Source organism: Coregonus lavaretus (genome assembly GCF_964263955.1).
Source record: "Coregonus lavaretus genome assembly, chromosome: 40".
NCBI classification, from domain to species: domain Eukaryota; kingdom Metazoa; phylum Chordata; class Actinopteri; order Salmoniformes; family Salmonidae; genus Coregonus; species Coregonus lavaretus.
The window spans coordinates 71,339-95,390 of NC_140027.1; the positions used below are offsets into that span (position 1 = coordinate 71,339).

At 43.1% G+C, this 24,052-nt stretch overlaps 2 protein-coding genes across 2 annotated transcripts in view; one reads left to right on the forward strand and one right to left on the reverse strand.

Moving 5' to 3' along the window:
* LOC311113758 (STE20-like serine/threonine-protein kinase) overlaps positions 1-2,678 on the forward strand; it is a 38,859-nt gene extending 36,181 nt beyond the window's left edge. The window contains exon 18 of the mRNA XM_084157064.1: positions 1-2,678. Within this exon, the coding sequence (XP_084013190.1) occupies positions 1-147 (147 nt within the window). The 3' untranslated portion in view covers positions 148-2,678.
* Positions 2,678-24,052, reverse strand: part of col17a1a (collagen, type XVII, alpha 1a) — a gene marked incomplete at its 5' end in the record, with an annotated part of 27,539 nt that continues 6,164 nt past the window's right edge. The window contains 38 exons of the mRNA XM_084156556.1: positions 2,678-3,276; positions 3,491-3,562; positions 3,727-3,807; positions 3,997-4,158; positions 4,474-4,713; positions 5,068-5,223; positions 5,844-5,936; positions 6,135-6,269; positions 6,388-6,486; positions 6,587-6,709; positions 6,939-7,124; positions 7,359-7,457; positions 7,591-7,641; positions 9,516-9,575; positions 9,771-9,833; positions 10,180-10,233; positions 10,375-10,461; positions 10,555-10,590; positions 10,766-10,846; positions 11,030-11,065; positions 11,150-11,185; positions 11,286-11,312; positions 11,459-11,530; positions 11,632-11,689; positions 11,793-11,855; positions 13,181-13,252; positions 16,600-16,653; positions 16,747-16,782; positions 16,939-17,036; positions 17,164-17,268; positions 17,362-17,424; positions 17,521-17,547; positions 17,652-17,678; positions 18,071-18,382; positions 18,624-18,752; positions 19,008-19,055; positions 19,149-19,235; positions 22,664-22,819. Coding sequence (XP_084012682.1) covers positions 3,227-3,276; positions 3,491-3,562; positions 3,727-3,807; positions 3,997-4,158; positions 4,474-4,713; positions 5,068-5,223; positions 5,844-5,936; positions 6,135-6,269; positions 6,388-6,486; positions 6,587-6,709; positions 6,939-7,124; positions 7,359-7,457; positions 7,591-7,641; positions 9,516-9,575; positions 9,771-9,833; positions 10,180-10,233; positions 10,375-10,461; positions 10,555-10,590; positions 10,766-10,846; positions 11,030-11,065; positions 11,150-11,185; positions 11,286-11,312; positions 11,459-11,530; positions 11,632-11,689; positions 11,793-11,855; positions 13,181-13,252; positions 16,600-16,653; positions 16,747-16,782; positions 16,939-17,036; positions 17,164-17,268; positions 17,362-17,424; positions 17,521-17,547; positions 17,652-17,678; positions 18,071-18,382; positions 18,624-18,752; positions 19,008-19,055; positions 19,149-19,235; positions 22,664-22,819 — 3,434 coding nt within the window. The 3' untranslated portion in view covers positions 2,678-3,226. The remainder of the gene's footprint in view (positions 3,277-3,490; positions 3,563-3,726; positions 3,808-3,996; positions 4,159-4,473; positions 4,714-5,067; positions 5,224-5,843; positions 5,937-6,134; positions 6,270-6,387; positions 6,487-6,586; positions 6,710-6,938; positions 7,125-7,358; positions 7,458-7,590; positions 7,642-9,515; positions 9,576-9,770; positions 9,834-10,179; positions 10,234-10,374; positions 10,462-10,554; positions 10,591-10,765; positions 10,847-11,029; positions 11,066-11,149; positions 11,186-11,285; positions 11,313-11,458; positions 11,531-11,631; positions 11,690-11,792; positions 11,856-13,180; positions 13,253-16,599; positions 16,654-16,746; positions 16,783-16,938; positions 17,037-17,163; positions 17,269-17,361; positions 17,425-17,520; positions 17,548-17,651; positions 17,679-18,070; positions 18,383-18,623; positions 18,753-19,007; positions 19,056-19,148; positions 19,236-22,663; positions 22,820-24,052) is intronic.

Consider the following 24,052-nt stretch of genomic DNA (forward strand, 5'->3'; position numbering starts at 1 on the left):
GCTCTGGAGGAAGAGTTTGCCAGGAAGCTTCAGGAGCAGGAGGTCTTCTTTAAGATGAGTGGAGAGTCAGAGTGCCTTAACCCCTCGGCCCAGAGCCGCATCTCCAAGTTCTACCCCATCCCCAGTGTCCACTCCACTGGCTTCTAGAGGTTAACCCTATCATGGCACTCCGGATGGACATAAACATGGGCACACCCACATATTGAAGGCACACACAACACACGATGAACAGATATACACACTCCAGATGGATACACACACACACACACACACACACACAAATAGACGGGCACACACACACACACTAATAAGACTGAGCCTCTGCTGCCTTGCCCCGTCTCCGCTGATGACAGTCAGGGGGACGAAGGGGGCTATCTCCAAGGGGTGTGTTTGTACCCCTCTAAGGGTGTGTGTACCCATCTATCGGTTTCTGGAAGAGGATGGGACAGTACCCCTCAAGCTACAGACTGTGTTAATCATGAATACCCTTTTAATGGTGATCTGTTATATAATTTACCCCTTTTTCATTGTATAGGGTCGTGTTCAGTTGGGCACACCGTAGCAAAAGTTTGAATCTGTGTTCTTATTGTAGAAGTAGTACCTCCCTGTTTCACTCCATTTCAAAACGTTTTCCACTGACTGAACACAACCAGTTTTATTATTACTGTCTTATAGCTTCCTCTTTTGAAATGAGTTATGAAGGAGATTCCTGACATTATGCATTTTCAAATTCGATACTTTGGCACCGTGTTACTCCAATCCTTGCCTCTAAGTCACTAACGTGTCTCAGGCAGATTTAGTATTTTAATTGCTGATTCTTTTTAATTTGTGAATCTTTTTTTTTTCTTGAATAATCTAGTGCCTGAATAATTTTATTTAAATGGACTGGCTTTTCAAATGTAAGCTTCCTCTGATAAAACAAATGCTGCTCGATTTTTATTTCATTAGTTATTTGCACTAAATAAAAAGGATAAAGTAAAATGTTATACCACTGAAGTCCAGTATAATGTACTTATATATTCAATATCTATGGTGATGTTTGAGAGAGCTAATGATATGATAAGAATGTACTTTTGGTAAAAGATGAGCAGCACATTTTTTATAGTGAATTTTGACATAGGCATGATATATTTTATATGCATCACACATATCTTCATAAGATATTGAATTTAGTTTCCAATGGACTAGGGAGTGACTGCCTGAAGTTGTGCATGGATTTGAATGCAAGTTCAACTTCTTATGCTATAATTATGGTATCAAATGTTATTTTTTGGAGCTTATAAACAACAGTTTGGGATTTCTATCTTGTCGGAAATGGTTCCTTTCTTCTAGCCTGGGAGTCCAAACTGAATCACTACTTTCACTGTTGTTTTACTTCAACAATCGTGAAACGGAGTGATTCGGTTGAGATTCCCAGGCTAGTATCTTTCTTCAGGTTTCATGAGCATGCCTTTCATCTTCAGCACAACTCTTGAGATTTGTTTAGCTCTTTTTGTAATTTGGTGTAGTCGGCAAGTACCCATTTTGTTTTAGCATATCAAGGAGGGGGTATTAAAATGGTGTTTGTTTATATCCAGACAGAGACAAGGTTTTCACTGTGGTTGCTGAAATGGCGTTGTTATATCATTCGATAGAAATCTGTGAGGACCTATAAGGAGGTCTGTTTTGTTAGACTTTCATGCCAATTTTTGGTATGTCTGTGTATTGTTTAAAAAATTGCCTCCCAGTAATAAGGTATTATTGCATTACCATATTCATCAGTTGACCTGCATGGCTTTTGGGTTTGTTTGTAAGGAAATTATGATACTGTTTTATTATCATTCATACTAGCTAATAGCCTTAATGTTTTCAACAAAATGTATGAAGATACGGTATTCATGTTGTGGCCCTCTGTGTAGTTATTTTAATCAGACTTAGTTCAAATCCCGCCCCAAGTGATCTTTATATTCGTATAGCCTACAGTATCATATTCAAATGTTTGGTTCGTTACTTATTTAATCTAAGGATAATGAATATGACGTTATCATGAGTTTAACAGTTTTGAAAACATTTTCAGAACCACAGTTTTAACCTATTTTATCATAGATATGCATGATCTACTCTGAAGTGGTGGTAGCCTATAACCTTCAATACAGTTGAAAATAATTTGTTAAAAAGGAACTGTTGGACCTGACTGGTTTAGGCCATCATGACCTCTGATTGGTCTATTTGTCATCTCGCCCTTTTCTGATTGGCTTCAGGAACAACAATCAATCAATGCTATTTTATAATTGGTCTGTAATAGTGGCAAATAAAGACAAAACATCATACACAATGAAGGAGTGCTGTGCACCTTTCACAAAATGAAGATACTCTGCCAGTAGCTATTTATGTGGAAATGTATCTTTACTACAGTACAGTATTGTAGTTTCCTCAATTGTCAAAAAGTTCATTTCAAATCTGAAATTTAAGCTGAATTGAAAATATAATTGAATACCAATCATATCACTATGTGTTATGTTATTAGTGTCATGATTTCATTCAGATTTTCAAATTGTATCATGATTGATTTCAGAATGTTGTTTGAAATTGAACTACCATGATAAAGTCATGTGCATTTTTAAGACGAGTTTACTTTATAGTTTATAGAATGCCTATGTACTGTAGATTTGCATTGTTCTGTAAATAAACAATTTCCTGTATGCAATATTGTGTACTTGTTTGTTTCTTGAGTGAGTCTATAGCAACAATGAACAATGTGAACCTTATGTTCCACTTCGATTAAATAAGTTAAAACTAAGCTTTATTTTGTATAAAGTGATACCAGTACATTCAAAGGAGATTTTGACGATGTTTTTGGTTTTGTTCGTTATCAAAGTCCAATAACGATAATAGCACAATAGTACAAAAGCTATTGAATAGAAATAGCACACCCTGTCATATTTTTCACCACATAATTGAACTATTTCCACTATCAACATGCAAGGAGGTGAATTGGAAAGAAACCCCATATCAAACACTATAGTAAAAATAGATCATAAAGACATATTTTACAAATAAAAATCAACAACACAATACATCAGTGCATGGAATACTACACTGTTCAACAGTTTATCCTATAGAAAACTATACATTTACATCAGTAATGTCTCCAAGGCATTAGGCCCCAAACATGTATGCTCATGAGATTACATATTTCATCGGACTTTCATTCACCTTTAATGAGCATTTATCAATCATTTGTTTCTCAAACACCGACATTCCTCCTTCTTCTGTGCGTCACAAGTGTGTATTCTCCTGAGGAAAAATGTTAAATCATAATGAAACCATATTATCTCTTTTGCATAACTAGGTCAGATAGACATATCATGCATAGCAGTGACACTTGTATTGAGGGTACTGTCATCATAGAATTACATGTAGTATCCCTAGAATGGATCCTACTGTAGCAACTTAAGTATGTTGGTAAAGAGAAAACTTGAATAGGATCTCTGTGATTAACATGACCTACCTTTCTCTCCCTTTTCCCCCATTTTCCCCTCCAGACCAGGGAGGCCTGTCCTTCCTGGGATGCCATCCAGTCCTGGTTTACCAGAATTCAGAGTGAAAGTGTCACCTCGGGACTTATTTTATGACTTTGTCTCACCTGATCACCAAAGTGGCTTAACACAATGGTTTACAAAGACCTGGCAAATAATCAAGAGCGCAATTCTAAAGATTTAAAAGGTGTAATGGTTCAAATGGTACCTCTCTCTCCTTTGTGACCTGTATGTCCTATGTCCCCTTTCTGTCCTGGCCTCCCAGGGGGTCCCACAATGTTTCCATGGGCTATGGAGGATACATAAGGTTATTTCATATACAGTTAAAGCTGCAAGCAGCATTTGGGGTCCAAGCACAAGGGCAAAGCCCCACAATGTTCAATTGAAAAAATTGGACATGACAACTGGTACTGTTCTTAATTAAAATGTATAATTTGATATTCGTCAATGAATTGCATTTATACTGTATTATTCTCACCTCTGATGTATTCCACAAGGTCAGTGGCGTTACTATGGGAACCAAACACATGGCTGAATCCTGGAGCACCGGGTGGGCCAGGGGGTCCTGGGGGTCCTTGAACAACCTGTGACTTCTCCAGCTGAGAGCGGTTCTCAACCACGTCCCTCAAAAGACCATGGGCTACGGGATGGGATACAATCAAGATCAGAGATAGCATATGCATTTACATCCAATGACCAGCAAAAGTAGGACTCTTCATTCATTGTCGATGGTCGCTATCTTTACTTATCAACATGTGTGGCCCATTGGCATATAAATGGAATTACTAGAACTGGCATTCCCATTCAAGTCAATGTGCCATTCCGTTGATCCATTGTTATTGGAAACAAATAAGCTTTGAAGAATTTTGTTTAAATCTTGAGTTTAAATGTGTCTAGCGCTGAACAGTATATTGTAGCACTGCGATGACAGTATTGGATATTCAGTTTCACTTACACTTGATGTAGTCAGTCACTCGGACCGCTATATTGGAGTAGTCTGTCTCAGTCTCAGCCAGCCTGCTTCCCTCGCTGGTCCTGTGGTCGAAGACGTGGCCGTTCCCAGAGTCACCCTGCTCTCCCTTGTGTCCCTGGGGTCCAGGGGGACCTGGGGGGCCTGGGGGGCCAAACATGCCCCCTCTTAGACCATCACCTGGAGAGGAAAATACAATATGCCAGTTATTCCCACTGATACCCACTGATCTGGGTCAGTAACTCAATGCCAAGGACAAATGATTGCTTTGAAATGAATGGGAGTCTGTAAAATCCCCTGGCAATGTCTATTTTTCTTTTTAATAAGTAACCTTTTTATCTTGGGGCGGACATCCATAAAGTGATGTAATTAGGCTAACCTATTGTACAGGCTCAAGGCGTTTCAAGTAATCTATTCACTTTTATTTCCTGGTTTAGACCTACAGGGTGGATAATGGCAAACGAACTATTTCTGTACTGCTGTAACTCTATGAATCTTTGGAAAGTACTGTAATACCATATCATTATCCACTCAGTAGAAAACCATTTATGAAACCGTTATTGATTTGACCATACTCACTCTGTATGTAGTCCTTGACCTCCTCCAGCCTGTATCCAGAGCCGCTGTAGGGGGCCAGTCCTGAAGGACCGGCGGGTCCTTGAGGGCCAGCGGGGCCTGGGACACCAGGTGGACCAGGAGGCCCCTGAGTGCCCAAGATGCCTCTGTATTCAGAATCTAGAAAGGACAGGCAGAACTGACATCAATCAAACTGTTAATAGGAATAAATATGCAGACTGTCCAGTAAGTCACTCTGGCTGTAGACCTATGATAGATGATTGGAATGTAATGTGTGGCCAAAACCATGTCCTTTAGCTCTTGTGGAAAAAACATGTGCTAAACGCTAATAAATAATAATTGGTCATTTAGCAGACGCTCTTATCCAGAGCGACTTACAAGAGCAATTAGGGTTAAGTGCCTTGCTCAAGGGCACATCGACAGATTTTTTCACCTAGTCAGCTCGGGGATTAGAACCAGCGACCTTTCGGTTACTGGCCCAACGCTCTTACCCACTAAGCTACCTGCCGCCCGTTAGTATAAAGTCCGTAGTCAGAGCTAGGGTTGCAAAACGCTCTTACCCACTAAGCTACCTGCCGCCCGTTAGTATAAAGTCCGTAGTCAGAGCTAGGGTTGCAAAATTCCGGAAACTTTCAATAGATCCTGATACCCCGGTTGGAGGATTCCGGATTTCCTGCTATTCCCTTCTGATTCCGGAAATCCTCCAGCTGGGGTTTCGGAAATAACTGGGAATCTATTGAAAGTTCCCGGAATTGTACAACTCTAGTCAGAGCTCTTACTTTGCAGTAGATAAGAGATGTCACCATAAGACCCAGGTAGGCCAGGTGGGCCGGGAGGTCCAGGGGGTCCGAGCACACCCACCATACCCTGCTCTGATGACAGACGGATGCAACAACCAATCACAACCCTGCATTCTGATCACGTGACTAATTCAAATGAATTGAACTACTAGCCAAGGTCCCGGCCCACCATTTGGGAAACACTTGCATACACTATGGTTAAAGAAGCTAATGGTGTGTGTATGAATCTAAATGTGAATCTGACATTGCTGTGTAACAGTGATTCCTTACCATTCATTAGAGTGAGGACTCGTCCAGCCACCTCATGGGTGTTAAAGCCATAGCCACCTCTCCATGGGATCCCTGGGATGCCAGGAGGGCCAGCAGGGCCAGGAGGACCAATGACGTAACGCCGCACTTCCTCCCCTGAGAGAGGTACGGATCAGGCAAGGGCACTTCACTGACCATTGACTGTCTCTTGACACAATGTTATCTCTTTATTCCATCCCGATTTTCAAAATCTGCACTCAAACATCTGACTTACTCTGTATAAGGCTGATGATGTCTTCTAGCGATATACCGCCTCCGCCTGGTGCGCCAGGCGGGCCTGGAGGTCCAGGCACCCCACTAGCAATACCTCCACCTGAAATGTCAACAGAAGTATTAGACCCAGGTAAACATTCAATATGATATACTTCATATAAGTAATGCTTTGGATAAGAAGTTGGATTGTCTGGACTCACTCTGGATGTATGCGATGACGCGACTAACAAGGTCGTCCACTGACTCCACTGATCCACCACCAGGGGGCCCTGGTGCGCCAGGAGGACCCGGAGGACCCGACATGTACTCCCTGACACCATCGCCTTCATGAAGGACAACACAATGCACAAGTTACTGCATTGCTAAACAGTAGCATAGAAAAGGTTTCAGATCATTTGGCCCCATTTTAGTTTTGGTTTTGTTCGCCATATTGTCCCATGGAGGTCATGTATGCTATCAAATATTGTAACGGTCTTTGGATGGACATAGTTTAGCCCCACTCCTTTAAATTGGAGGTAATGAAGAAAAAGCAGAGTAGATCATCTCACTCACTCTTGAGGTATTCTGTGATGTATTGACGGACATCCGGTGTTCCAGCCCCAGCCCCAGACCCAGGTGGCCCATCGCGGCCGGGGGCCCCGGGAGGTCCAGGTGGGCCTGGTGCTCCAGGGGAACTCCTGGATGATCCACCACTGGAGTAGCCAGGGATTCCTGGAGCACCTGGAACGCCAGCCTCACCTAATACAGATATAAGTAGGCTTAATTTACACAAATGATCCATATCTAGTGATAAACATTGTTAAAGTGATGCTCCAGAGCTTTTGTATAATTTCAGCCAGTAGTTTTGAAAGTAGTGCTCACGAGCCAAAACGGGTCCCCGTTTTTACTATTTTTGCAATTCGTATGATATGTTACGAATTCATAAGTGCTTAAGATCCCGGATTGCATCTTTAAAGGGGTGTAAGGGTGTACCTTTGGGACCCTGCTGCCCCTCAGGGCCCTCTGGACCTTGGGGCCCTGGAGGTCCACTGTCCCCTTCTGGTCCTGGACCTCCAGGTCGTCCAGGGAAACCTGGGGAGAAAACAACACAGTGAACAACACAAAGGATCAAGTAAATTCAGAAGTAAATGTTGATTGTAACCTAAGCCACAGGTGTAGGCTTACATGTTTAACCATGCTTCTGATAAATATTTGATCCACTCACCGACACCGGGATCTCCGGGAACTCCTGGTAAACCGGGCTGACCTGGGTCACCTGAAACATAGATTTTAGGTTTGTCACTAAGTCTGCCATGTACAGTTGAAGTCGGAAGTTTACATACACCTTAGCCAAATACATTTAAACTCAGTTTTTCACAATTCCTGACATTTAATCCTAGTAAAAGTTCCCTGTCTTTGGTCAGTTAGGATCACCACTTTATTTTAAGAATGTGAAATGTCAGAATAATTATTTCATCACATTCCCAGTGGGTCAGAAGTTTACATACACTCAATTAGTATTTGGTAGCATTGCATTTAAATAGTTTAACTTGGGTCAAACGTTTCGGGTAGCCTTCCACAAGCTTCCCACAATAAATTGGGTGAACTTTGGCCCATTCCTCCTGACAGAGCTGGTGTAACTGAGTCAGGTTTGTAGACCTCCTTGCTCGCACACGACTTTTAAGTTCTGCCCACAAATTGTCTATAGGATTGAGGTCAGAGCTTTGTGATGGCCACTCCAATACCTTGACTTTGTTGTCCTTAAGCCATTTTGCCACAGCTTTGGAAGTATGCTTGGGGTCATTGTCCATTTGGAAGACCAATTTGTGACCAAGCTTTACCTTCCTGACTGATGTCTTGAGATGTTGCTTCAATATATCCACATACATTTCCTTCCTCATGATGCCATCTATTTTGTGAAGTGCACCAGTCCCTCCTGCAGCAAAGCACCCCCACAGCATGATGCTGCCACTCCCGTGCTTCACGGTTGGGATGGTGTTCTTCGGCTTGCAAGCAACCCCCTTTTCCTCCAAACATAATGATGGTCATTATGGCCAAACAGTTCTATTTTTGTTTCATCAGACCAGAGGACATTTCTCCAAAAAGTATGATCTTTGTCCCCATGTGCAGTTGCAAACCGTAGTCTGGCTTTTTTATGGCGGTTTTGGAGCAGTGGCTTCTTCCTTGCCTAGCGGCCTTTCAGGTTATGTCAATATAGGACTCGTTTTACTGTGGATATAGATACTTTTGTACCTGTTCCCTCCAGCATCTTCACAAGGTCCTTTGCTGTTGTTCTGGGATTGATTTTCAGTTTTCGCACCAAAGTACGTTCATCTCTAGAAGACAGAACGCATCTCCTTCCTGAGCGGTATGACGACTGCGTGGTCCCATGGTGTTTATACTTGCGTACTATTGTTTGTACAGATGAACGTGGTACTTTCAGGCGTTTGAAAATTGCTCCCAAGGATGAACCAGACTTGTGGAGGTCTACAATTTATTTTCTGAGGTCTTGGCTGATTTCTTTTGATTTTCCCATGATGTCAAGCAAAGAGGCACTGAGTTTGAAAGTCGGCCTTGAAATACATCCACAGGTACACCTCCTATTGACTTAAATGATGTCAATTAGCCTATCAGAAGCTTCTAAAGCCATGACATCATTTTCTGGAATTTTCCAAGCTGTTTAAAGGCACAGTCAACTTGTGTATGTAAACTTCTTACCCACTTGACTTGTGATACAGTTAATTATAAGTGAAATAATCTGTCTGTAAACAATTGTTGGAAAAATTACTTGTGTCATGCACAAAGTAGATGTCCTAACTGACTTGCCAAAACTATAGTTTTTTAACAAGACATTTGTGGAGTGGTTGAAAAACAAGTTTTAATGACTCCAACCTAAGTGTATGTAATCTTCCGACTTCAACTATAAATAGTATGTGATTAAAGCCAGTTCATAGCCTACTATGATATCAATCCAGCCCTTTGACATGGAAATGCCTTTCCAATTGCTTACCTTGGTAACCCTGGGGTCCTGGTTTGCATTAGGAAACAATAAAATGATTTACAAGATGAGTGCACATAACTTCTGTTTAGACCAAATTGACTATGATAAAAACACTAATGGTATAGACAGTGAGTTGGACCCCTCTGTACCTGGTGATCCCGGAAGACCAGTTGGGCCAGCAGGTCCTGGTGGCCCAGCGAAGAAGGTTCCTGAAAAACAACACAGCATTACATTACAACATTACATTGCGTTACATTACGTGACATTCCATATCATACCATATCATATACTGATCAACAGCTTCAATCTTGACATCTTTGACAGAAGAGTCATTGTGATTGTGTTGAGTGATCAGATGGTTACAGTATGGAGAGTGTAGTGTCTTTTTGGTAAGGGCCACCTACCTGAGTTGGGCACGAAGCTACCTGGCTCTCCCTTCTCTCCTTGGGGGCCGGGCACGCCAACACCTGCGAGAGGAATGGGTCAGGTTTTTGCAACAGATGATGCAAACCCGTTCTTACAATAGCTTAATTATTTTACAATGACATTTCAATATAACATTGTACATTTTTCTCAGGTAGAAATGTTATGGCTTACCTGGTACACCTGGCTCTCCTCGAGGACCTTCAGGACCTGGGAGACCCTTACCTGAGAAAGAACAAAGTATGAATTTGCTTTTCAAAAAGGACAGAATCCATAAGAAAAAGGGATCAGAACAAAAGTAAATCAAAAAGGTATCCATTCAAAAATACACTGAAGTCCTAAAGTGCATGGAGAATGAACTACATGGCTTACCTAGAGGACCCTGGGCACCTGGTTCTCCTGGGGGCCCTGGAGGGCCAGGAAGACCAGCCACAGGTGAACGTTCTGTTGTAAGGGGTAAGGTAAGTTTAGAGGTAATAAGAAAGTGATATGCTATAATGAATCTAAAACAAGAAGATATGTTCACAAGTCAGGTAGTTACAAGCAGTCTGGAAGAATACATTGATATGAGCCAAACATACTCACTCTCGCTGGTTTCCACAGTCTGTACAGTAATACCAGGCTTTCCCTGGTCTCCCTTCTCTCCTTCCTCTCCCTTTTCTCCCTTGGGACCTATAGAGACAAAGACAATGAACAATCAAAGGGAAAGTACGTACAGTATGTGGTCCCTGATGTCTCATTAGATATCTGAGAAATAGGTCTTACCAGGCGTTCCAGGAAGACCAGCAGGGCCAACAGGACCTGAGGAGACACAACAGAAGCAATGAGCACAAATCTTACCTTACTTCAATGGAAAGTCTATGAGGAACTTCATAAAGATCTCCAACATCTAGATCTGGTCAAGACGATACAGTGTTTACTCAAACTGTATAACAATGTGTTAGAACATTTTAGAATTTAGAGCTTCAGTACCAACCTGAGAGTCCAGGGGATCCGGCAGCACCAGGTGGTCCGGGGCTGCCTGGAGGTCCGGGCATGGCTACCGAACTGGAACCAGCTGGAATTCAAACAGGAGAGATTGACCAATGACCATCCATTATTAAAGAACATATGATGCTGTCCTAATGTGGACACTGAACTATGAAGTAATCTCAAGAAATATATACAGGTGCAGATGTACAGTACCTATCCACCAATGTAACATTGTCTCTAATTCGCCTTGCCGTTTTCTCTGACTTACCTGCATTGATGACTCTACCAGGTTCTCCGACTTCGCCTAGAAGATAATATGATGATAGATTGAATGAAAGCATAATCCTGTTTGACTAAAGACAGAGGAAGTATGTAATAGGTACATTACCTTTAGCTCCAGACTGACCAGGATTACCTGGTATACCTATGGTGGGTGGAGGGGGAGGGTTATAAAAAGGTTAATATTTGAGATACCATGCATCTGAAATGCAATCAAGGAATGCTTTTGTATCAAAGAGTCATACCTGGTGGACCTTGAAGCCCGGGAATGCCTACAGCGGAAACAAGTGGAAAATGTATGTTATTGAAATTTAAATATTGAATACTAAATATTGATGGATGGATGGATGGATGGATGGACGAATGGATGGATTGATTGATATATTGATACATTTATTTATTGATTGATTGATTGTACCTGGGAGGCCTGTATCTCCTGGAGGTCCTGCTGGTCCTCTGGGACCTGGCAGCCCATCTGATCCCTTGTCACCTGGAATGAGAAAGGGATCAACTATCCTATAAAAATCTAAAAGTTGTTATATGGACAACACTATTTTTATACCAAGCGATAGCATTGTGGTTTCTATCTACAAAAGGATGTTGTTGTTCTTACCTCTAGAGCCTTTTTCCCCATCAGCCCCGGGAGCTCCTGTTGAATAACACCCACACATACAGAATAGAAGAATTTCACTATTACGGTGTCTATATTAGGACAGCCTGAGATTATTCTAGCAGCACAATGTTTTCTTCACCTGCAGGTCCTTTGGATCCCTTTGCTCCCTCTGGTCCTGGAAGTCCTCTTTGACCTGGGTCACCTACGGGGATGGAGAGGGTACATAACCACTATTAAATGTGCTTACACACCAGTTTACGTACACTACCGTTCAAAAGTTTGGGGTCACTTAGAAATGTCCTTGTCTTCGAAAGAAAGCAGGTTTTTTGTCCATTAAAATAACATCAAATTGATCAGAAATACGGTGTAGACATTGTTAATGTTGTAAATGGCTATTGTAGCTTGAAACTGCTGATTTTTTATGGAATATCTACATAGGTGTACAGAGGCCCATTATCAGCAACCATCAGTCCTGTGTTCCAATGGCACGTTGTGTTTGCCAATCCAGGTTTATCATTTTAAAAGGCTAATTGATCATTAGAAAACCCTTTTGCAATTGTGTTAGCACAGCTGAAAACTGTTGTGCTGATTAAAGAAGCAATAAAACTGGCCTTCTTGAGACTGGTTGAGTATCTGGAGCATCAGCAATTGTGGGTTAGATTACAGGCTCAAAATGGCCAGAAACAAATATCTTTCTTCTGAAACTCGTCAGTCTATTCTTGTTCTGAGAAATGAAGGCTATTCCATGCGAGAAATTGCCAAGAAACTGAAGATCTCGTACAACGCTGTGTACTACTCCCTTCACGGAACAGCGCAAACTGGCTCTAGCCAGAATAGAAAGAGGAGTGGGAGGCCCCGGTGCACAACTGAGCAAGAGGACAAATACATTAGAGTGTCTAGTTTGAGAAACAGATGCCTCCAGGTCCTCAACTGGCAGCTTTATTAATAGTACCCGCAAAACCCCAGTCTCAACGTCAACAGTGAAGAGGCGACTCCGGGATGCTGACCTTCTAGGCAGAGTTGCAAAGAAAAAGCCATATCTCAGACTGGCCAATAAAAAGAAAAGATTAAGATGGGCAGTCTGAGATATGGCTTTTATTGCTTCTTTAATCAGCACAACAGTTTTCAGCTGTGCTAACATAATTACAAAAGGGTTTTCTAATGATCAATTAGCCTTTTAAAATGATCAGCTTGGATTAGCAAACACAACGTGCCATTGGAACACAGGACTGATGGTTGCTGATAATGGGCCTCTGTACACCTATGTAGATATTCCATAAAAAATCTGCCGTTTCCAGCTACAATAGCCATTTACAACAGTAACAATGTCTACACTGTATTTCTGATCAATTTGATGTTATTTTAATGGATAAAAAAAATTATTTTCTTTCAAAAACAAGGACATTTCTAAGTGAGCCCAAACTTTTGAACGGTAGCGTATATAGTGCACATTTCTCTCAATGATTATCCTAGACAAGGGGGAGAGAACAAATAAAGGGGAGACACAAAGTTTTGACAGATACACACCTGATAGTCCGCGGGGTCCTTTCTCTCCTGTCTCACCCTTATTTCCTGGAGGTCCAGCTGGTCCCTTCTCGCCTGGATGAGGAGAGAAACAATAGGCTTACTGATATGATCTTTGTTTAATGCTGCAATATGTAACTTTTTGGCCGACCCGACCAAATTCACATCGAAGTTATAGACATGTCATTCTCATTTAAAGTAAGTCTAAGAAGTACGCTATTTCTATCTTTCCATTCTTACATTTCTTAAATTACTTTCGGTTTATCAAACAGCTATTGAAAAGATACAGTATTTCACAGCGGTTTAGATCGTACAATGATTCTCTACACAATTGCTTGTTTTGTCACAAACTGAAATTAGGCGAACTATTCAAATTATTGCAACCAGGAAATGGCAAAGCGATTTCTGCATATTGCACCTTTAAAGCTAGAATCCTCCATTAAAACAATAACAAAGCCACCTCCCCGCTCCTCTTCCACTAAAAAAGTAAGGGATGGGGGCTGGAGAAATATAACCACTCTCAAATTCATAGACAGCACTATGGATGTGTAACTGTATTGCTTCCGTCCCTCTCCTCGTCCCAGCCTGGGCTTGAATCAGGGACCCTCTGCACACATCAACAACAGTCAACCTCAAAGCATTGTTACCTATCGCTCCACAAAAGCCACGGTCCTTGCAGAGCAAGGGAAACAACTACTTCAAGGTCTCAGAGCGAGTGATGTCACCAATTGAAATGCTACTAGCGCACACTGCTAACTAGCTAGCCATTTCACACCGGTTACAGATGCATACCATCCATGGTATCAAATGTATAGTTTTAACCATGTGTTGACGCTATATAGTGTTTGTTTACATTTACATTCTTTTAAAAATTTTAGTAAAGCAAGCTTATATTTTGGGTTCTGATGGGGTATGACAGTTGAACTAAGCTCATGAGAAATTAATAAGGTTGTCCCGCCGTCGCAACCTTCGCTCTCGCTCTCCTGCTACTCTCTCCTCTTCCATCCTATCATCTCTTCCCTCTGCTAAATCCTTCTCCCTCCGATCTCCTGATTCTGCCTCCTCAACCCTCCTCTCCTCCCTTTCTGCATCTTTTAACTCTCTATGTCCCCTATCCTCCCGGCCGGCTCGGTCCTCCCCTCCTGCTCCGTGGCTTGATGACTCATTGCGAGCTCACAGAAGAGGGCTCCGGGCAGCCAAGCGGAAATGGAGGAAAACTAGACTCCCTGCGGACCTGTCATCTTTTCACTCCCTCCTCTCTACATTCTCTTCCTCTGTTTCCACTGCTAAAGCCACTTTCTACCACTCTAAATTTCAAGCCTCTGCCTCTAACCCTAGGAAGCTCTTTGCCACATTCTCTTCCCTGCTGAATCCTCCTCCTCCTCCCCCTCCCTCCTCCCTCTCTGTGGATGACTTCGTCAACCATTTTGAAAAGAAGGTTGATGACATCCGATCTTCATTTATTAAGTCAAATGACACCGCTGGTCCTGCTCACACTGCCCTACCCTATGCTTTGACTTCTTTCTCCCCTCTCTCTCCAGATGAAATCTTGCGACTTGTGACGGCTGGCCGCCCAACAACCTGCCCGCTTGAGCCTATCCCCTCCTCTCTTCTCCAGACCATTTCCGGAGACCTTCTCACTTACCTCACCTCGCTCATCAACTCATCCTTGACCGCTGGCCATGTCCCTTCCGTCTTCAAGAGAGTGAGAGTTGCACCCCTCCTCAAAAAACCTACACTCGATCACTCCGATGTCAACAACTACAGACTAGTATCCCTTCTTTCTTTTCTCTCCAAAACTCTTGAGCGTGCCGTCTCTAGCCAACTCTCCTACTATCTCTCTCAGAATGACCTTCTTGATCCAAACCAGTCAGGTTTCAAGACTGGTCATTCAACTGAGACTGCTCTTCTCTGTGTCACGGAGGCTCTCCGCACTGCTAAAGCTAACTCTCTCTCCTCTGCTCTTATCCTTCTAGACCTATCTGCTGCCTTTGATACTGTGAACCATCAGATCCTCCTCTCCACCCTCTCCGAGTTGGACATCTCCGGCGCTGCTCACTCTTGGATTGCGTCCTACCTGACAGGTCGCTCCTACCAGGTGGCGTGGCGAGAATCTGTCTCCGCACCACATGCTCTCACCACTGGTGTCCCCCAGGGCTCAGTTCTAGGCCCTCTCCTATTCTCTCTATACACCAAGTCACTTGGCTCTGTCATATCCTCACATGGTCTCTCCTATCATTGCTACGCAGACGACACACATTTAATTTTCTCTTTTCCCCCTTCTGATAACCAGGTGGCGAATCACATCTCTGCATGTCTGGCAGACATATCAGTGTGGATGTCGGATCACCACCTCAAGCTGAACCTCGGCAAGACGGAGCTGCTCTTCCTCCCTGGGAAGGACTGCCCGCTCCATGATCTCGCCATCATGGTTGACAACTCCATTGTGTCCTCCTCCCAGAGTGCAAAGAGCCTTGGCGTGACCCTGGACAACACCCTGTCGTTCTCTGCTAACATAAAAACATTGACCCGATCCTGCATGTTCATGCTCTACAACATTCGCAGAGTACGACCCTACCTTACACAGAAAGCGACACAGGTCCTAATCCAGGCACTTGTCATCTCCCGTCTGGATTACTGCAACTCGCTGTTGGCTGGGCTCCCTGCCTGTGCCATTAAACCCCTACAACTTATCCAGAACGCCGCAGCCCGTCTGGTGTTCGACCTTCCCAAGTTCTCTCATGTCACCCCGCTCCTCCGCACACTCCACTGGCTTCCAGTTGAGGCTCGCATCTACTACAAGACCATGGTGCTTGCCTACGGAGCTGTGAGTGGAACGGCACCTCCTTACCTTCAGGCTCTGATCAGACCCTACACCCAAACGAGGGCACTACGTTCATCCACCTCTGGCCTGCTAGCTCCCCTACCTCTACAGAAGCACAGTTCCCGCTCAGTCCAGTCAAAGCTATTTGCTGCCCTGGCACCCCAATGGTGGAACAAGCTCCCCCACGACGCCAGGACAGCGGAGTCACTGACCACCTTCCGGAGACACTTGAAACCCTACCTCTTTAAGGAATACCTGGAATAGTATAAAGTAATCATTCTACCCCCCCCCCCCCCCTCCCCCACCCCCCCATAAAAAAAAGAAGAAAAAAAGTGGTTGTCCCACTTACTATCATAAGTTGAATGCACCAATTTGTAAGTCGCTCTGGATAAGAGCGTCTGCTAAATGATGTAAATGTAAATGTAAGAATCAATGGGTATATATCATAAATGTATGAGTCCAAAAATGTATGTAGCAACTAAGGTTTCTAGCTATAAGTGCTATATTTGTAGCTTTCTCTTCGTGAATCTAAATCAAGTAAATATGCCTGCATACAGCACAGTACTGTACATCATCTCAATATGTTGTTCTAGAATACCTTTTGGTCCTGGAGCGCCTGCTTCACCTCGGAAACCCTGTGGACCAGGAGTTCCTGGAGAAAAGTGACAAATACACAACTTTAGAAATCACATGCTTGTGTCTTCTTCCTATACAATGGTACACAAAAAGGGCAAAGAGCACTCACCTGGGATACCTGTAGCACCCTGAGCACCCATTGACCCTGGAAAACACAAAATAAATACACTTTCACAACGACGGCCAACAGTTACAGTCCCAGTATTGATGAATTACATTGACATTTTAGTCATTTAGCAGACGCTCTTATCCAGAGCGACTTACAATTAGTGATGGTTTAATGTATCTCATCAATCTAGACGTATTTCCTGTATTGATGATGACCTTTGGCCTTACCTTTAGGTCCAACAGGCCCAGCAGTGCCAGCAGGTCCGGAGCCTCCGGGTTCACCAGGAGAACCTATGGCATCACATAACATTACATAAGAGCTTGAACAGGAACCCATCATTTGAATATAGCAATTTGATGGATTTTGTCTCTGAAGATGTACTAACTGTGAGGCCATCAAATACACTTATGAACATACCTCTGTCCCCTTTCTCTCCAAACCCTGGAGGACCAGGCTCTCCACGTGATCCTGTTGGTCCTTCTCGGCCCCTCTGCCCTGGGAGGCCCTCTGCACCAGCTTCACCTATTCACAGATGAGAAGAGATGCATTGTGGGAGTGATAGTCTATAAGATTGAGATCTTGTAAGATAAGTCAAATTGTGTCCTTAAGTATTACCTGCATTTCCTTTAGGTCCCCTCGGGCCCTCCTGTCCACTGTGACCCATCTGACCTGGTGGACCTGAGGAAGAGAAGCCAAACATCAGTCTGCTATCATTAAGCAGAATATTATTAACTGTAGCCACTCCAGAATAAAACTAATTGTTTGTGTTCCTACCTGGTAGGCCAGGGAATCCATTATCACCTGAAATGAATGAATGAATTCCATTTGTACAGTATAACTCTAACATGTACGGTATTTGCTGTGTGACGTCATTGACATTAAATGTAGGTCTGTGGCTCACTGACCTTTGACTCCTGGACCACCTTGGTCACCTGAAATAAAACAGTTGTAATGTTAATCAACAGCCATAGCCAAAATTTGCTCTGCCAATGCAGTATGTTTCCATCTATGGATGGATGGATCCATCTATGTTTCCATGTCCATACAGTGGATGTCCTACAGTACCTTTGGTCCCAGGTTCTCCTCTTGCTCCTTTCATTGAGTGTGCAAGTGTTGCTGTAACAAATAAATATATATTTTTTCTATACATAGAATCCAATAAAAACCATACATGTATAAAATCTTTCAAAAACAATCATACAAGTTTGTTTGATTTTGGATTGTTGACTCCATCATTCCTTTGTTTTAATGGTTGAAAAGCTCAACATATACACACAAAACACAAGGCTGGTGCTCAGTGTAAGTTCTGGTTCTGGTTCCGTACCTCGTACAGTATCGGACTGCAGCTCCGTCCTGACTATCTGCTGTACTGCCCTCTGCAGAGCTACACGGTCCTGGCCTGGTCCAGTGGCTGTTCCTGGACCTGCTCTTGCTGATGCTCCCAGATTGATACCATTATCAGAGCGGAGCAGTGTGGTAGAGGAGAAAGAGGAGGTCTTGTCTATGTATGCAGACTCCAGAGGGTCTATGATGTTAATGGCTGAGGAGGAGGAGAGGCGACTAGAATGGGCTGAGGAAGAGCTGGAGGCTTGTTCCAAGGCGTCCACACGAGCTTTAAGACGTTTGACTTCTTCGGCTGTAAGTGGTTGGAAGAGAAAGAGAGGGAGGGGGAAAGGGAGAAAACAGAGAAGGAAACAGAGAGAAACATGGACAAAGATCGAGTGAGAGAAGCGAGAAACAGATAAATACAGTAGAGAAAGATCAGAGAAAAAGAGAGATTTACTTAGACACGGATGTAACTCTAGCTCTCTATAACAGAGACAACCACATCAATCAAACCACCCCAGTGCCCTGCAGCTCCGCTCCTCCTTTCTTACCCAGGGCGATGAGTCCAAAGAGGAGCCCCAGGAGGAGCAGGAGACCCAGCAGGAGGCCCAGCAGCCACTTCCACCAGGAGCAGCAGGACCAGAAGCCCAGACCTCCTCCAGACTCGTCCTTACGTATCTCTGATCGAAGAGAGAGGTAGAGGACACAGGGGTCAAGAACCAGCATCAGTAGAGGATCATGAAGAATACATAAGAACAGGCATTTAGGGCTGAATCCTAACTTGATACAGACATGTAACATGCTTTCACTGAAATCATCATTTAATGATGGCTATGACAGATTTGAGGTGAATTATGAATTGTGCTTATAGATTGTTACATTGGGATTCAGCAATTATGCAACTATTTCAATTTCAAAGTATAATTACACTATACCTGCATAGGTTGCCTTGTCTTTCGTTGACACTTTCATCAAGGATCCAGCTTTAAAAAACAGCAGGGGAAGAACAGAGTGTTAGTAACACAAGTCAAGGTGTGGTGAAAATGTCTATTCATTCTATCACTTCTGTTATCTACCGTTAGTTTCTGTGGTTCTGGCTGTAGCTGTCTCCTCAAAGCTGGATACCTTCTTCTTCTCCTTCTTCAGTGAGTCCTCAGAATAGGCTAGAAATAAATCAACTTAATGACTTCACCACAACTCAAAGACAAGGGCTAACACTAAGACAGTGGGACTGTAGTGTTTTATTGGGCATAGAAATATTTATGATCTCATAGGACAGGTACCATTTTCCATCAGAAGGTTCTTCTAATAGAGCAGACAATTGCATTTTTAGTAAATCATATATATTTAGTGAAAACCCTCCTTTGTGTGTACATTTCTGGTATTCTCACGTCTTGGATTGCAATATTCCGATGATGGGTTCTTCTAAACTTGAAATATTGTTAATCATCAGGTATCCTATGGAAATGCTACACCAGAAGTTAATGGTTATCTGTAGGAGGAATGTATATGGTGAGGTCAATTAAGGTTGGATATGAGCCAGGGCCTTGGAATGTACTGAGGAAAGGAAAGGCAGTCACATGGTTGCAGTCACTGATAAGGGTGGAGAGCTGTGGATTAGTCAGGAATGGGGGCCGAGGTCAGGTCACATTAAGGGAGAAGGAACAGTTTATTACCCATATCACTTAACTTCCTGCCTAGCAATAAAGATGTCATGTTTAGAGGGAAGGAGGAGTTCACCTAAATTGGAGTATATATATTTGTGATGGTAAGAACATGTCTTTGTCTGTTCAGCTGTCTGACCTATTGGGTGAATAAACTTGGTTTGAGCTTTTATAGTTGTCCGTTGGTTTTTACCCTGTTATTTAGAACCTAACACAGGTAACTTTCCCAAAATTCCCAGGTTCCTAGAAATCATGCCTAGAAGATTCCAAGAATAAGCAGGGAATCTGGAGTCCTCCAACCAAGATTTCAGGAAAACCTGGTAATTTTGGGAAAGTTACTGGAATTTTGCAAACATATTTATCTTACAACAACCTCTCCCTCAACGTCAGCAAGACAAAGGAGCTGATCGTGGTCTACAGGAAACAGAGGGCCGAGCACACCCCCATCCACATCAATGGGGCTGTAGTGTAGCAGGTCGAGAGCTTCAAGTTCCTCTGTGTCCAAATCACTAAGGATCTATCATGGTCCGTACACACCAACACAGTTGTGAAGAGGGCATTACAACGCCTCTTCCTCCTCAGGAGGCTGAAAAGATGGTGCAGCTGAAAAGATTTGGCATGTGCCCTCAGATCCTCAAAAAGTTATACAGCTGCACCATTAAGAGCATCTTGACTGGCCGCATCACCGCCTGGTATGGCAACTACTTGGCATCCGACAACAAGGCGCTCTAGAGGGTAGTGCGTACGGTCCAGTACATCACTGGGGCCGAGCTCCCTGCCAACCAGGACCTCTATACCAGGCGGTGTCAGAGGAAGGCCCTACAAATTGTCAGACTCCAGCCACCCAAGTCATAGACTGTTCTCTCTGCTACCGCATAGCAAGTGGTACTGATGCACTAAGTATGGAACCAACAGGACCCTGAACAGCTTCTACCCCCAAGCCATTAGACTGCTACAGTGAGGGAAAAAAGTATTTGATCCCCTGCTGATTTTGCACGTTTGCCCACTGACAAAGGCATGATCAGTCTATAATTTTAATGGTAGGTTTATTTGAACAGTGAGAGACAGAATAACAACAATCAAATCCAGAAAAACGCATGTCAAAAATGTTATAAATTGATTTGCATTTTAATGAGGGAAATAAGTATTTGACCCCTCTGCAAAACATGACTTAGTACCTGGTGGCAAAACCCTTGTTGGCAATCACAGAGGTCAGACGTTTCTTGTAGTTGGCCACCAGGTTTGCACACATCTCAGGAGGGATTTTGTCCCACTCCTCTTTGCAGATCTTCTCCAAGTCATTAAGGTTTCGAGGCTGACGTTTGGCAATTCGAACCTTCAGCTCCCTCCACAGATTTTCTATGGGATTAAGGTCTGGAGACTGGCTAGGCCACTCCAGGACCTTAATGTGCTTCTTCTTGAGCCACTCCTTTGTTGCCTTGGCCGTGTGTTTTGGGTCATTGTCATGCTGGAATACCCATCCACAACCCATTTTCAATGCCCTGGCTGAGGGAAGGAGGTTCTCACCCAAGATTTGACGGTACATGGCCCCGTCCATCGTCCCTTTGATGCGGTGCAGTTGTCCTGTCCCCTTAGCAGAAAAACACCCCCAAAGCATAATGTTTCCACCTCCAGGTTTGACGGTGGGGATGGTGTTCTTGGGGTCATAGGCAGCATTACTCCTCCTCCAAACACGGCGAGTTGAGTTGATGCCAAAGAGCTCGATTTTGGTCTCATCTGACCACAACACTTTCACCCAGTTCTCCTCTGAATCATTCAGATGTTCATTGGCAAACTTCAGACGGGCCTGTATATGTGCTTTCTTGAGCAGGGGGACCTTGCGGGCGCTGCAGGATTTCAGTCCTTCACGGCGTAGTGTGTTACCAATTGTTTTCTTGGTGACTATGGTCCCAGCCTCCCGTGTAGTTCTGGGCTGATTCCTCACCGTTCTCATGATCATTGCATCTCCACGAGGTGAGATCTTGCATGGAGCCCCAGGCCGAGGTAGATTTACAGTTATTTTGTGTTTCTTCCATTTGCGAATAATCGCACCAACTGTTGTCACCTTCTCACCAAGCTGCTTGGCAATGGTCTTGTAGCCCATTCCAGCCTTGTGTAGGTCTACAATCTTGTCCCTGACATCTCTGGAGAGCTCTTTTGTCTTGGCCATGGTGGAGAGTTTGGAATCTGATTGATTGATTGCTTCTGTGGACAGGTGTCTTTTATACAGGTAACAAACTGAGATTAGGAACACTCCCTTTAAGAGTGTGCTCCTAATCTCAGCTCGTTACCTTTATAAAAGACACCTGGGAGCCAGAAATCTTTCTGATTGAGAGGGGGTCAAATACTTATTTCCCTCATTAAAATGCAAATCAATTTATAACATTTTCGACATGCGTTTTTCTGGATTTTGTTGTTGTTATTCTGTCTCTCACTGTTCAAATAAACCTACCATTAAAATTATAGACTGATCATTTCTTTGTCAGTGAGCAAACGTACAAAATCAGCAGGGGATCAAATACTTTTTTCCCTCACTGTAAGTCGTTAAATAGTTAACCAAATAGCTACCCGGACTATCTGCATTTACCCTTTTTGCACAATTTCTTTTTATCTCATCACATACGTTGCTGCTACTCTTTATTATCTATCCTGTCTAGTCACTTTATTCTTAGTTGTATGTATATATCTACCTCAATTACCTCGTACCCCTGCACATCGACTCAGTACTGGTACCCCGTGTATATAACCATTGTGTATTTATTATTAATTGTATTATTTAGTGTTATTACTTTTCTATTATTTTTCTATTTTCTTTCTCTCTGCATTGATTGGAAGGGCCCGTAAGTAAGCATTTCACTGTTAGTCTACATCTGTTTTTTACGAAGCATGTAACAAATACAATTTGATTTGATTTGAGTGTTGCCTACCAATAGCAGTGGCAGCAGAGGAGAACTGTTTGCCGGTATCTTTGGTCATGATGAGTCTCTCCGTCTCTTTCTTGACTGGCGCGTTCTCTTTCTCCAGCAGTATGAACTTGTAGTCTTTGGCGAAGACATCTCCACTGGTAGGACTGCCAGGTGCCACTGAGAAATAGGCAGCAAAAACATTCAGTATAAACTGGTTAGTGTCATGAATACATGATAGGACAGAGTAGGAGAGGATGTCCTTTTACTGTAGTGGGCTAAATCAGGGTCACACAGAGTGTTTCTTGGTAGTCTTAAACAAATCTACTTTGAAACAAAAGTATACACCTCACACACATGGTCATGGGCTTAAAAAAATAAACACTTGTACCATGTCAGATATACAGTTGAAATGTATTCAATTTTGAGTTTGCATCCCAATATTACGCTTTATATACATCACAAAAGACTGAAATACAACAAAAACGTTTGACATAGAAACACCAGATTTTTGGCTTACAAAACAAAAAATAAGTGTATTAATTATGAAATTATGAAAAATATTAATAACATTCCACCAATGAGGCAACTAGAGGGCGATTTGGTAATTTGACTGCAGGAAAGGGCTACACTTGTCTTGGTGCTGCTGCTTCCACATATAATACATGTACATACAGTGACTTCGGAAAGTATTCAGACCCCTTGACTTTTTCTACATTTTGTTACGTTACAGCCTTATTCTCAAATGGATTCAAAAAGAAAAAATCCTCAGCAATCTACACACAATACCCCACAATACCAAAGCGAAAGCAAGTTTGTAGACATTTTTTAAAATGTATAAACATTTAAAAACACAAATACCTTGTTTACAGAAGTCTTCAGACCCTTTGCTATGAGACTCGAAATTGAGCTCAGGTGCATCCTGTTTCCATTGATCATTCTTGAGATGTTTCTACAACTTGATTGGAGTCCACATGTGGTAAATTCAATTGATTGGACATGATTTGGAAAGGCACACACCTGTCTATATAAGGTCCCACAGTTGACAGTGCATGTCAGAGCAAAAACCAAGCCATGAGGTAGAAGGAATTGTCCGTAGAGTTCCGAGACAGGATTGTGTCGAGGCACAGATCTGGGGAAGGGTACCAAAACATTTCTGCAGCATTTAAGGTCCCCAAGAACACAGTGGCCTCCATCATTCTTAAATGGAAGAAGTTTGGAACCACCAAGACTCTTCCTAGAGCTGGCCCCCCAGCCAAACTGAGCGATCGGGAGAGAAGGGCCTTGGTCAGGGAGGTGCCAAGAACCCGATGGTCTCTCAGACAGAGCTCCAGAGTTCCTCTGTGGAGATGGGAGAACCTTCCAGAAGGACAACCATCTCTGCAGCACTCCACCAATCAGGCCTTTATGGTT